The sequence below is a fragment of the Epinephelus moara genome, chromosome 22 (assembly GCF_006386435.1).
Source record: "Epinephelus moara isolate mb chromosome 22, YSFRI_EMoa_1.0, whole genome shotgun sequence".
Taxonomy (NCBI): Eukaryota; Metazoa; Chordata; class Actinopteri; order Perciformes; family Serranidae; genus Epinephelus; species Epinephelus moara.
Window position 1 is genome coordinate 5,875,056 of NC_065527.1, and position 13,664 is coordinate 5,888,719.

Here is a 13,664-nt window from a genome sequence, read left to right on the forward strand (position 1 = left end):
AAATTACAAATTAAAGTGACTGTTACTTTGCTCAGGGCCAAGCGAGTGCTTCGGAGTGTGACACGCACTGCAATCAAATCTTTTATTTCTCTCGTTCTTTCATGTTGTAAAAAGGGGAAAAATCCACCCTGGAGCGGATTTTACATTGTGCTATTCCAAGGATGTGAGACAGCTGAGTCACTATCTTCACACACAGAAATGTCTCTCTGTGCAAGAAATGATAGCATCAAGAATCAGCTCGATAACATCATGTAACAATTTTGGTGTTGGTCCGTTCACACTGAATGAATAAGTGACTTAAGATAAGCTGCGTCGGAGATGTTCCATCCAAATTACTTGTATTTGAACCAAGAGCCAACCTGTGTGGCTGAGAAGAGAAGCCAAAAACTGATGTTCCTCTAATGGCTACTTGAGGCTGGCACCAAAAGCCAGTTGACCCTCCATGTTAAAATGTTCAACTTATTAGTTATATATAGAATTACACGTCTTTAGCCTGGTTCAAAAAACGGCTTTAGTCTCTTTAGCTAATTTCCCCATTTATGACGCCTGAAGAAGAGGGGAATTTCTATATAACTCACTAGTTTGAATGTCAACAAGGCTTAAAGATATGCATAATTAAGGGTGTGGACGCTTTGACTGACAGGTAGGTGCCGTCTGTTGACAAGTCACTACCATGGCGTGAAACCCAGATGCTGTCGCTTTGTAAGTGTATTTTCAGTTTGGTTCATTATTGTTTTCGTCGCTTGACAAGGTATTTTTTAGGGTTTGGTCGGGCTAAAAAACCCTCTAAGGAGTCAGATGTTCAGACTTTCCAGTAAGTACATTTTGTTATGATGATTTTAAGCCAGTTTTTTGCTAGTGAAAATTAGCATTAGCATTATCATGGTTAACCATAGCTGCAAATGAACTGTCCTAACCAAACTAGATGCTAACATTAGGATTACATCCACCCACTCATCCAAATATGCTCACTTCTAGCTCCAAAAATCAAGGATGGCACAAATGCCAAACTCTAGGCTTTAAAATGGAAGTTCACAAACCTAAGGGTGATGTCACCATGGCTAAATCTATTCATTTATATAGACTATGATTTGAACATGGAGTTTCAAATTAGGGCTGGGCAATATAACGACTATGTACGATATATTGATATATTTTCAAGAAAGATATACATTAAAACAACATTGTTTATAATGATATAGGGTCAAGTTGCATTATGTAACACATGCCAGTGTGCATCTCTCCTCTCTCACAGCTCCCATTTCCCTCAGTGGAAACGAAGCTTTTATTTACTTTAATTTTACAGATAAGAAACAATAAATTGTGAAGACAATAAAGCCTCCACAAAATAGCATTTTAAGTCTTGTGTGTGATTTATCCTGGCTTCATATGAGCAGAGGAAATCTCTGCTAGCCGCTAGACTAATTTATACAATGTAAAATATAGGCTGGTGCTAATAACGTTAGCATGTTATATTTGTTTGGAAAACGTGTTTAGTACAAGACAGTTGTTTTGTCAGTGAACCTTGTGAGTTGTAATGGAGCCAAATTTTGTAATGTTACCTTTGTTTAATGTTGCTGCTGTCCCTGGTTTTATATGAGAAGAGGAAAAGATCGCTAGCTGCTAGGCTAATTTATACAATGTAAAATGCCATAGGCTTGTGCTAATAACGTTAGCATGTTGTATTTGTGGGGAAAATGTGTCCAGATAAAGACAAGTGTTTGTCTGTGAATGCTGCGAGTTATAGTGAAGCTGATTTGTGTACTTGTGATTGAAACTGTCGCTATTAAGCCATGTTTAATGTGTGTTTAATGTGTGTTTAATGTGTGTTTTGAATCAACTCAACTCTGATATAATTTTCATTTACATATTGTGCAGCTGTATATTGCATTTGCTGTATATTGTCTTTGCATTTTATTTTGATCACAGTCTGTTTTTAGAAAAGTGCTTGTGACATCTCAAGTGTGGCTTTGACTTGCAACTGAACATGTCGCCCATTTCATAGAAATTACTGAGCTATATATCATGTATCACCAGTGAGCCTGGAAATACCGACATATTAATATTTGTCTATCTCACCTAGCTCAACTTCAAATCTTACACTTTTCATTTCTCAATCAATTATTATTATTATTTTTTTAAAGTTATATATTTAGGGACGCACGTCTCCTACGTGTCTTTATTTTTTTCCTCATAGCCCAGAAAAATCACAGTGACTGTTTCACTGCCTTCTGAGCAGCTACAGGATTTGTCTGTTGATGACGTACTTGCTTGAGCCTGTCCATATGCTGTTCAGCTTCAAAAGAAACATGTTTACATTCATAAATTACACTCATAATGCATGTACTGAAATGGATAAAATGATCAAACAGGCTGTTTCAGGATGTTTTTTTTCTCTTAAGTAACAGGAGTGCTATCAGACTTGCTGCTGGGAATGTATTTGTATGTCATTTTCTTTCTTCATCCCTGCCTACACACTGCCAAATTACTTGTAGATAAAACAATGCACATAATGATGGAGGTGTTTACGCCCTCATAAAAAGGAAAAATATAATGGCAACTTCAGTAGCTCAGAGATTGAATTCATCATTAATTGTACACCATGCTCACCAACAATCTGACAGGCAGTTCTTAAATCTCTAAATATGTGCACTGGAAACTGCAGACTGACGAGTTATAGGCTGATACAAGGCACTGTGTGCAGGATGGCTTGTGGCTCTTTTCAACAGCAGGAAACTTTCCCATGAACTCAGGAGCCTTTTATGGCACTCATGATCTTTCTCCACAGTTCAGCTGGTTGAAGTTCTGGTTTGTTGGCTTTAGCTCTGCAACCTAAATGGTCTCTACTCTGAGGTCGTACTTCAAGAGGATCAGAGTGGAGTCTTCAGTGTCAGTCTCGAACTGGTCAAACAAACAATTTAGTCCAGTATACATGTTGCACAGCCTTAAAATCAGATTGCATGCAAGTACTGGATGTCAACGAATAGCACACTGTTGTCCACATAAGTGGAAATTTGCCTCTGGCCTTACAGTTAGTCAAAGTAAAGTTCCTGTCTTAAGAAAACTTCATCTGCAGATGAGCACTGTGAGATGTCATTTAAAAAAAAGTATGTGGACCTTGAGTTCAATTTTTTGATCAAAAATGACCAATGTTTAAAGTAGACTTGCACCGATTAATCGGCAGTGCTCGTTATCGGGCCGGTTTTCATGTGATCGGCTGTGACCTGCAACAGGCTGGTCAGTCTAAAATATGCCGATTTAAAACGCAGGTCAAATTTCCGCCGCGCCGCATGATTGACATCATGTATCATCAGCAGCACACGCACATGTGCAACTCACGGCTTGGGTGATGTGAGGAAGTGAAACATGGGCGGCTTCTCACCTTAATCATTCACACACACACATCAAAGGAGAGAAAAGAGAGAAAGTTGTTAATTGTCCGTGTTAAACTGAACTCCAGAGCTCTCACTGCTGCACTGTGCCGCTTGAAACTGACGAGACGTGTGTCCACGTGCCGAAGATGCGCGTGTCCGCGCGCATACTGGCGGGTGCGTCCTGTAGACCTGTGTGAATTCTCCACAGGAGATATTTTTACTTTATTGTCTATTCAGGAAATTACCCACAAATGCTTTACACCAAGAATTATTATTTTATTTATCTATGTTTTTATTTATGTTTGCCTTTTTTACTTAATTATTAAAATACTGTACCTGAAGTTATATTTGAGCAAAAGGAAAATGTTTCTTAACCTGTGTCACTGTTGTTGTTTGTTTTTTTGAGATGATTATTGAAAAGCTGGTTGTATCTTGGTTAAAATGTTCTAATAAAGGAAAGATAGAAAATATGGCAATATCTTGTGTGCTGTAAAGTGGTTTAACAAAAATGAAATCAGAATCGGCCAAAATCGGAATCGGTTGTCTAAACACTCCGCAAATCAGAAATTGGTGTCGGCCCAAAAAATTGTAATTGGTGCAAGTCTAGTTTAAAGTAATACCTGATTTCACAAAAAAATCTAAAAAATAATGTTACTATTTTAATCACTTTTTCCACCTCTGTTTGTCTCCTTTCTGACATTAATTTACTGTACAAGAGCGTCTCCTTTTGTCAAATAAAAATTAGGTCTCAGTGGAAGAACAGCAAGAACAACTTTAAATAGAGAAATTCCTTTGTTTCCGAGACTACTTGGCCAAAAACTCTGTCAGAGACTTTTCATTTTGAACTGAAATGGTCATACCTTCCAAGGTTTTACCCCACAGTACTGCAGACATATTCTCAGCATTGGAAACAAAAGAAAACATACATGGATGTCTCAGTGGATCTGTTGGTGAGGATACCTACCATGTAGCTCAAAGGTTCTAACTGGTTATAAAGCTACACAGCAACACTTTCCTGTTAGTTTTTGTGCTCCTATTGTATCATCGCCAGAAAGTGAGAGAGAAAATAAATACACAACAGTTTTAAGAGAAAGTATAGGGTCTCAGCTGACAACCCCACTGGATACAAATACTAACCCAGCTTGCATCTGTGCTACAGTCTATGCCTATACATTCTTTATTCCTGCAGGCAAGGTATGGTGACCATGAACATGTACATGTACATGACAAGCCAGAGGACAAGAGTGTATAAAGGAATAGATACAAATTGTCTCCCTGAGGAAAAAGCAGACCCCAGAGAACAATGCGCTGTCAAAGACTACCTTTGACGAACCACAAGGCTTGCCCACAGACCAGGACCTATGGGAACATGTATCGTACTGATGTGAGTATGTGGCACAGTTACACGCCCACGCATACACACACTAAGACATCACTTCGCAGTGTCGGAGCGGCAAGAGCTTAGCCATACGTTTTCCCCATCTGTCAGTGCAGGCGTATAAGTTCCCTGCTAGCCAGAGGGCCTCCAGATGTAGGATCCAGATGCCCTGAATCACTGATCTGACTGTCAACAAACAACAACATTCAACAAACACAGCGCAGAATACAACTGCTGGAAACTTATCTGGGATTATGAACTGTTAATTGGTTAAGTAGAGACTAAGGACACTCAATCATGAATGCAAACCTTTATCATATCTGTCTCCTGTCAGCCTGGCGATGCTCAGCTCAGGCTGGTCTCTGTTATATAACTCTGTCATACATGTAGCCACAGGAAGGATATGATGTTCCAACAGATGCCCAGCTTGCTGTTGATCTGGCAGCCCTGGGCATGCTGTCGCTCCTCCTCCAGCTGTTTGGGGTTAGTGAAGCGAGCTGTCTCCTGGTCTGGCTGTGGCAGACTCTCAAAGTCAAACTTGTCAACCTGGATGGCCATCCTGCAACAGGAGATGGGAGAGCCGCTTGTAAATACAAGTTTCCACAAGAACATTTTAAGGACACTGAGAATGACATAATAGTTACATAACTGTGATGTAAAACTTTAAAACCAAGTTAATAAAGGTTCAAATGACGTGAATCAGATTTATGGAATTCAAGTTACTGATACCTGATATTCGTAGCCAGTATTTAGCTTTGGTAAGTGTTCAAAGAAAGTTAAAGCGTTTAGTATAGGTTTTCAACTAATGATTAATTCCATTGTTGATAAGCTCGTGATGGATGCCCGTCACAAATTCCCAGAGCAAAGGGCAGCAACTTCCAATCATTTTGACTCAAACATATTCAATTCAAAATAATATTGTCAAAAAAAAAAACGTAACGAAAGGGGTCAGTTGAGCTGGTTCGCGCATCTGATTAGGATGCCCCCTGGACACCTCCCGTTAGAGGTGTTCTGGGCACGTCCCACTGGTAGGAGGCCCAGGGTAGATCCAGAACAGGCTGGAGGGATTACATATCTCGTCTGGCCTGGGAAAATGTTGAGATCCCCCAGGAGGAGCTGGAAAGCGTTGCTGGGGAGAGGGGCATCTAGGGGGCTTTGTTTGGCCTGCTGCCCCCTCGACCCAGCCCCAGATAAGCGGTTGAAATTGGATGGACGGATGGACAATAATATTGAATAGACAAAAAATGATTTCAGGTTCAGTTCTGCTTCTAGACAACCAATGTTAATAGCTGTAATCGATTACACAAAGTACTGATGCTACTGAACGTGGACGAAATTAGCCAGCTCAGCAACACCTTAAGCCAAGTCACACCAGAATGTGGAACTACTGTAAGTGGCAAGTTAACAGCTAGTGCTTTAGTATGCTGGGAACATGCCTACATTAGTCACCATTTTACATGTCATGCGGAGATTTATTTTGACCCTGAATGCAGGGATCCCATGGTAATGACTTCTTTCCCCACTGAATTCTGACATTATAATTGCCTTAACTGCAACACATGCTGACAGCAAGCATGGCTGTGAATACAGCTTGCCAATTTCTACTACAATCCTTCTTAAGTTAAAAGCAGAAAAACAATTTAAAAAGTCCATGAGATCTCTAAGTGTAGTGCTCACCTCAAACCTTTCACAGGAAAGATACCAAAAATATGTTTGGGTGAACTACACTTGACAACTGGCTTCATGCATTTACATATTTCTACCTTAATAGAGCACAGTGCTTATCTTCATCTACTGTTCAGCATATTTCCCCAATGCAGGCTGCTTTGTGAGGTTTGACAAGTGTTAAATTATTTATCTATCCTGAGCAAACACCCTCAGGTCCAAGCACCCCCTTCCCAATATTGTGGGTGTTATTTATTTATTTACAAGAGCCAGGGTCTTCATTGCCTGAGGTAACTCAAGTGTCACCTCCAGGATCGAAGTCTTGTTGTACCAAACTAAGATCGCACGTGTGCACAAAAAATGACCTCTAAGCCAGCCTAAAAAAATACACTGTACCCATACTGCATTCATGGCCCTCCATTCAAAAATATATTAATAATTCATTATATCACCCACCCTCAACCCATCTGCAAGTCCCTGTGTGTGGAACAAGCAGAGTTTAGGCCCGCTGTGAACCCAGCTATGTGGGTGCATCTTACTATCTGAATAATGCAGTCTTTAAATAGCAGGAAATACTGCACCATTCTGACTTCATACCAGGTTTTTGTTGGTCAATGGAGCAATCGCTTTCTGCTGCCTCAAAATAGAAATACCCCAGCAATGTGCCTGACCACACCTTGGTGTAAGACCTACACACTCATGTGCCCACAGATGAGCACAAGTAGATTTGCTACTTACACAAGGTGAGTGGTGGGGGTGAAAATGAAAACTGCGTCTGTCTGAAACTCGCAATGACAGTGAGGCTATGCAACGCTTCGCACTGAGTGTAAATAAGGGCCCTGAGAGCCCTGACACACCAAGTCGACGATCAGCTGTTAGTCAATGTCAGGCCTTTGGTGAGCATCTGTCACCCTAGTTTCTGTGAGTGTCCCACTCCACTGGCAGTGGTTAGCCCTTGTTGGCAGTTCAGCATGTTGAATCAGAGATGGCAATGAGAGAAATCACTTTGATTGGCAGTTCAGCTCAGTGCATGATAAGAGAAACAAAGTGAGGAAAGTAAACAAAGAACTTAAGTCGTAAAATCAGAGCAAAGTTGTGACATTAGATAAGATTATTTTCAGCCATTGAGCACTGTAGCAGAAATGTTTTGTACTTTAGACATCAGATTATGTTAATGTGCTAACTGGCTAACTAGCCTCTGAATCCATCCTGTTGGTCTTCAAGTTTCCCTTTTCAAATTATGAATACAGACTAGCGCCGCCTGCTGCAACAGAGAGTGATTGCCTCTCAAGCAGGTGCAGAACAAACATGCTACTTTAGCTTTAGTCTTTGCAGTGTGTTCAGGTGCAACTTTTTGGACAGGACACAGGCGTCATGAGGCTACGCAACAGTCGGCCTTTGCTGCCACTAGTTATTTGGTGTGTCTGGGCCTTAAAACAGAGGCAAAGGGACAGTGGATATTGGACTTGCATCTATCAGGTGGCCAAAAACATGTCTCTAAATGTTGAGAGAGGGTTTTAAGAGCACTGGAGGGAGGGGGATTTTCTTATTAAGTGTTAAGTAATCTCATCTGAAAACTCAAAAAACAACAGACATGGAGATACCTATTGGGCTCCTGCATGGTGAAGCATGGGCACAATGCAGCAGCACTTCACAGGAAATAAGAAATATCTCAGGCCTCTCACTGGTGTCATGATGAGTGATAGGCTTTATTTGAAGTGTTTAACTGAGAGACAGACACCATCAGAGTTTTCTTCACACAGAGAGAAAAGAACAAAAACCTGCAGTCCATCTTTTTCGTGCCCTCAGCGCTCCTATCATTCCCTACTTGGACAAATGACACAATGTGACTTTGAGGTGGGTGGCTAACTGCAAATTACCTGGACATCCATCTTCACAGGAGGCCGACTTGCAGTAAGAGGTTCCTATAAAGGTAGAGTCGGAGTGTCGCCTCCTGTTTTTGCTGCTCTGACAGGCACCACACGGACCGATGCAAATGATTTCTTAGTGAACATGTTCAAGAGCTGCAGCCATGTGTGCTGTGCAATTTTCCCTCTGTTTGATAGGCAAAACAGAGCGGATCCATGTATTGATCGGTAGGTTCATCTCTGGTTTTCAGTTCAGAGGCCATGACGGCTCCCGGAGGAGTCGTTCTCTGATGCAGAGAGAGGAAGATGGGCAGAGCACTGAACTGGCAAGTGCTTTGTTGCGTTTACTCTCCATAGCTGTCATCGCTGAGCAGTCAAACAATGCATTAAAACATGAACAGAGATAAACAAAGAAGTGTATTGATCTGGAATAATAATAATAATAATAAATGATTTGAGGGAGAAAATCTGCCTGTATCTTACATGTCTGTTTGGTCATTATGTTACTTTGAATTTCACTGTAATAAGGACATGAGTATCATTACAGGTGATCTGCTGCCTCACTTGTCCTGCAAGCGAATTATTAATGAAATTACACTGCAAGAAAAAAGATCTCGTGATGAGTCCAGAGACGCACATACATCAAAGTGAGGTGGAGGAGAAAAGGCAATGCAATTATCATCACACAGCCTTTACAACAAAGCAGAACACAAATTAAATAACAATTAAGACTTCAAACCAAAGACAACAGGAAAGCTCCTGTTCTTGCTGCGACACACTCAAATACACCCGCCTTTGAAGATTAGTGGCACTGGGCTTATGTCACCGACTGAAGTCCCATCCTCAAATGGGAGCTGCTTTTCATTCAGTCTTCTTCAAAAGCGCACATTACACATTAAGTCTAAAAATACCATGTTGCAACAATGCAAATGGATCCTAAATGGGAAGACAGCGCCTGGCGAGGCCTGCGACTGGTTTCCTTTGGACAGGTAATTACTGAGAGCCAGACGGCCACATTCAAATTAACACTTCAAATGAGGAGCAATATGGAAAGGAATGTTTTCCTAAGAATTAAACCAAGCAATTAGCATCACAGCAGTGAAGGGAGTATTTCATATTTCCTGTAAATTCACTGTAACCCCGACTTCATGAGATTCATTTATAAAACCCTTCATTTGGTGGGATTTGAGTTGACATTTGAGTGTCTGTTTGCACTGGCTGCTAACTTATAAAACTTTTAGAGACTCCTGTGCTACAAATAAAATTCAGTGAAACACAGAAATCAATAATTTGCTAATAAAGGGGCTGACAAAGGCCAGGATACAGCAGTATGTGTACATTACTTATAAGGGGCTAATTGTGTTGTTTTTCATTTAAAAATAAAAATCTACATGGATTTTAATGTGCTCACAACATGTTACGTGCCGGTTACCACACTGAGCAGTGGACAAGAGCTGGTTACAGTGTTATGAAGAACTGTTACTGGCCAAAAGAAAATTCCACAGTAACATTCATGACTTTGGGACATTGCAGACCAACATACAACAAAAACAGTTTTTAAGTGAGTCATCGCAGCTTTTCCAGCGGCTTTTGAGCCTCCAAATGTGAGTGTTATTCAGTGACCCATCTGTTGGGACCACTGGACTCCACAGGTGATTTGTTGATATGTGCAACTCAAAATTGCCTACTGTGGCCTCCTTGGATCTTCAGAGAAAGGACAGCCAAATGAAGTCAGTTTCCCAAAGTCCCCCTGCTTTTTAACACCTTTGTATGAAAGTCTACCCATTTACACATCGCTGGTCACTGTGGCATGTGACCCTGTGATGTCAGAGTCACGTTTTCAGGTTCAAAAGAGGACTCAATTGCAGAACGCCTGACAGGCAGGTTTGAAAAAAAAACAAAACACAAAAGGCGAGCTTTAGTGACATAAAGCTGATTACAAAAAAAAGAAGACAAAAACAAGCAAGACAACAAAACTGAGGAGTGGCTGAAGTGAAACAAGGTGCCATCAAAAAACACAAAAACTAAACTAAGAATAAACCAAGAACGCAGAGACCAACACAGACGACCTGACAAGAGACAAGGAGAGCACAAAGACACAAGGAGAGCAGGGAGGTAACTGGAACAGGTGAAGCAAATCAGGGCGGGGCAGATAATCACCAAGGAGGGAAAACACACAAAGGCAGCAAGTAAAAGAAAAGACATGGCACACAAGGACTGAGCCTACAAAATATAAAGTTCTCTAGACAACAGACTACTGACAAAATCTCAGGACCATGACAGAGTCACCAAGCGAACAAAAAGGCTGCTGATAGCTGCTATTTTGAGCCAATATTTAGCTGTGGAGATTTTCAGCGCTTTAAGCAAGTATTGCCATTGCTAAACTATTCATTATTTTTTAATCATTATTTCTTAAAGTGGAACTAATGTTTTTTTCAACCTGGGCCCTATTTTCTGATCTACTTTTGTCTAAATGAGTGACAGGATGTTCAATATGTGCCATTTCTCCAGTACGAAGCTAGGGCTGACCTGCCTGTAGCCCGTGAGCTCGCGCTATATTAAATAATAGGGCACTCAGACAGCGTCAAACAACGTCAAAATACGTCCACTAAAAGTGCATTTTTTTCACACAGATAGGCTCGGATTGTTAGTATAATTATCTGACAACATAACGGAAAGGAGAAATGAACGTCTGTGTTTACCTTTAGCTGGATTCAGACATGTTCCTCTGCCTGTTGCTGCTCCCTCTCTCTCCTCGTTCGCTCTTCAGTTTAATGAGCTCTGCGTCCGTGTACGTCCGTGTACTCCGTGTTCAAATAAATACGGGCAGTCATCAAATTCAGATGGCTCATCCAGATCCAGTTGGTCAAAATCAGGTAAAAATGCAGCCATGACTACTCCAAACAGAGTAACTCCTCGCGTTTGTAAGGTCACTCCAGCGGTAACTTCCTGCAACAACTCAAATCTCACGAGATGTGAGATTTCAGAGCCAGACTTTCACTCTCTGAGTGAGTGTTTTTACTTGCCACAACAAATATGTCCAAATTTTTTACCCAGTTTTGACCAACTGGATCTGGATGAGCCATTTGAATTTGATGAGCGCCCATATTTATTTGAACACGGAGTACACGGACGTACACGGACGCAGAGCTCATTGAAACTGAAGAGCGGACGAGGAGAGAGAGGGAGCAGCAACAGGCAGAGGAACATGTCTGAATCCAGCTAAAGGTAAACACAGACGTTCATTTCTCCTTTCCGTTATGTTGTCAGATAATTATACTAACAATCCGAGCCTATCTGTGTGAAAAAAATGCACTTTTAGTGGATGTATTCTGACGTTGTTTGACGCTGTCTGAGTGCCCTATTATTTAATATAGCGCGCTCACGGGCTGCAGGCAGGTCAGTCCTAGCTTCGTACTGGAGAAATGTCACATATTGAACATCCGATCACTCATTTAGACAAAAGTAGATCGGAAAATAGGACCCAGGTTGAAAAAATTTTTTAGTTCCCTTTTAAATTAGTCGTTTACTCTGTAAAATACAAAGCAAAGGTGATGAATGTCTGACACAATTTCTCAGTCAAAGGTGGACAAGATGTTGTTTTGTCCAACCAACAGCTCATTTTGGATAATCCACCTCCATCTAAAAGGCATGAGAGCCACCAGAAAAAATTCACATTAGCATTTTTAAATGCAGCCGTGACAAAGCCCGAACTGCAAGTGTAAAATTTGTACTGGGTCTCAAGGTGAAGGCAACATGATCTGAGAGAAAGTCAAACACTTTCTCCCGCAATAAAACGTGATGGAAACCTAATTCAAAAACAGCTAAGTAATTCCAAAATGTTTCTAAAAACCATTAGTGCACCACTGAAGCAGTGTAAATAGAGAAAATTCAATATAAAGCATAAGCAAGTCAATAGAACAGCAGTTGTAAGAGCAACAAAGACCACATCCAACCCCCAAAGCACCCCTAAAAGTGCTTTCTACCAAGGCAAGCCAGGCTCTCCCACCTCAACTCCCACCATCTTGATCTGCCATTGATTTGATTGTGGAGTCTTTTAAGGATTAGGCCATATCTAGAGGCTAATCTAGCCTATTACAAGGCTTTTAATAACAGGCTGTGTGCTGAGCTGGGGGCACCGAGGAACATCTCCAGGCCTTATTCCCAGTCCATTTCACCTGCCTGCCTCCCCCCAGCCCCTTGCTAATAACAGCCTGCTTGGCCTTTATTTCCCTGGCCGAGAACGGCAGCAAGGGTAGATGGGAGATTGGATGGATGGAACGATTTCACCAAAATTTCTATCTATTTAAAAGGATGAGCCAGGAATCGGTTAGTGTTCAAATAAATCCACCAAAGACATGCACAGATGAAAGCCAAATCTGCAGAAATGAGCAGTGATATTTGTGTCCATGCATACAGATAAAGATCTGTTTTGTTGTCAGTGTCTGTCTGTGGGGTTTTGTACTGGCCAAGTGGCTTTTTTTTTTCAGGTGAAAACAATGTTTTTTTGTTTTGTTTTTTAGCCTGAATCCATTTTTATGTATTTTGGTATTTTGATGAGTCACAATGGGCTTGACTTTATAAGAGTAGCAGCAGCAGCAGAGCAGAGGTGTGGAACAGAGATTTGTGCTTTCTCAGAGCAGGTTGAAAGCACCTAAGTCACAGTCATGTGCTGTGATTTATTCATGGATCCCACCTAAATGTTATGTATATATATGACTAGTACACACTGTAACAAATAACAGTCTCAATAAAAATACAAAATACACGTTTATAGAAGTAATTTGCTTTGTAGAATACATGTTAGAAGAAGTACTGCTGCCTGGATTGAATTCAGTGAAAGAGTTTTTCATCCCTCGTTGCAGCAGGGACGAATGCTCAGGCTTACAAATCAGAGGACTTGGAAAGTGGAACCTGGGATTTGCATTCTGCGTCTAGTGTTGTAAGGCTACTAAAACTCTTGGTTAAGGGTTAGGGAAAGACTTCTGACTTTAGTTGAATTTAAATTCTGACTCATGTCTCAAATCAGACCATAACCTTTCCCCAACCTTAAAGGGAAATTTCGGTTTATTTCAACCTGTCTCCTATCGTCCTAAATTTGTTTCAAGTGACTAGTGACATAAAAATAATAGTTAGCATGTTAGCCGTTAGCCGAGATACAGCCGGGGCACATAGTAGCGTCAGACCTGTTAAAACGTAAGTGAACGGGCAACCTTCAAGTGCAAAGTTAGTCCACTAAACAAGCTTTTTTTCCACAAAGACCGCCTCATATCGTTAGGATAAATGTCAGAGAACATATAGAAAACGACATGTAAACGTGTTGTCTTACCTTACCGGTGTGCTGCCATGTTTGTTTACCATTTAGCTTTGCTTTCCAAA

At 41.0% G+C, this 13,664-nt stretch overlaps 1 protein-coding gene across 3 annotated transcripts in view; it reads right to left on the reverse strand.

Annotated features, from left to right (window-relative positions):
- The window catches only part of trappc9 (trafficking protein particle complex subunit 9), a 318,188-nt gene that overhangs the window by 109,983 nt on the left and 194,541 nt on the right, over positions 1 to 13,664 (reverse strand). For all 3 annotated transcript variants that reach the window (XM_050034614.1, XM_050034613.1, XM_050034615.1), the window contains one exon: positions 5,158 to 5,311. In XM_050034614.1, the coding sequence (XP_049890571.1) occupies positions 5,158 to 5,311 (154 nt within the window). The remainder of the gene's footprint in view (positions 1 to 5,157; positions 5,312 to 13,664) is intronic.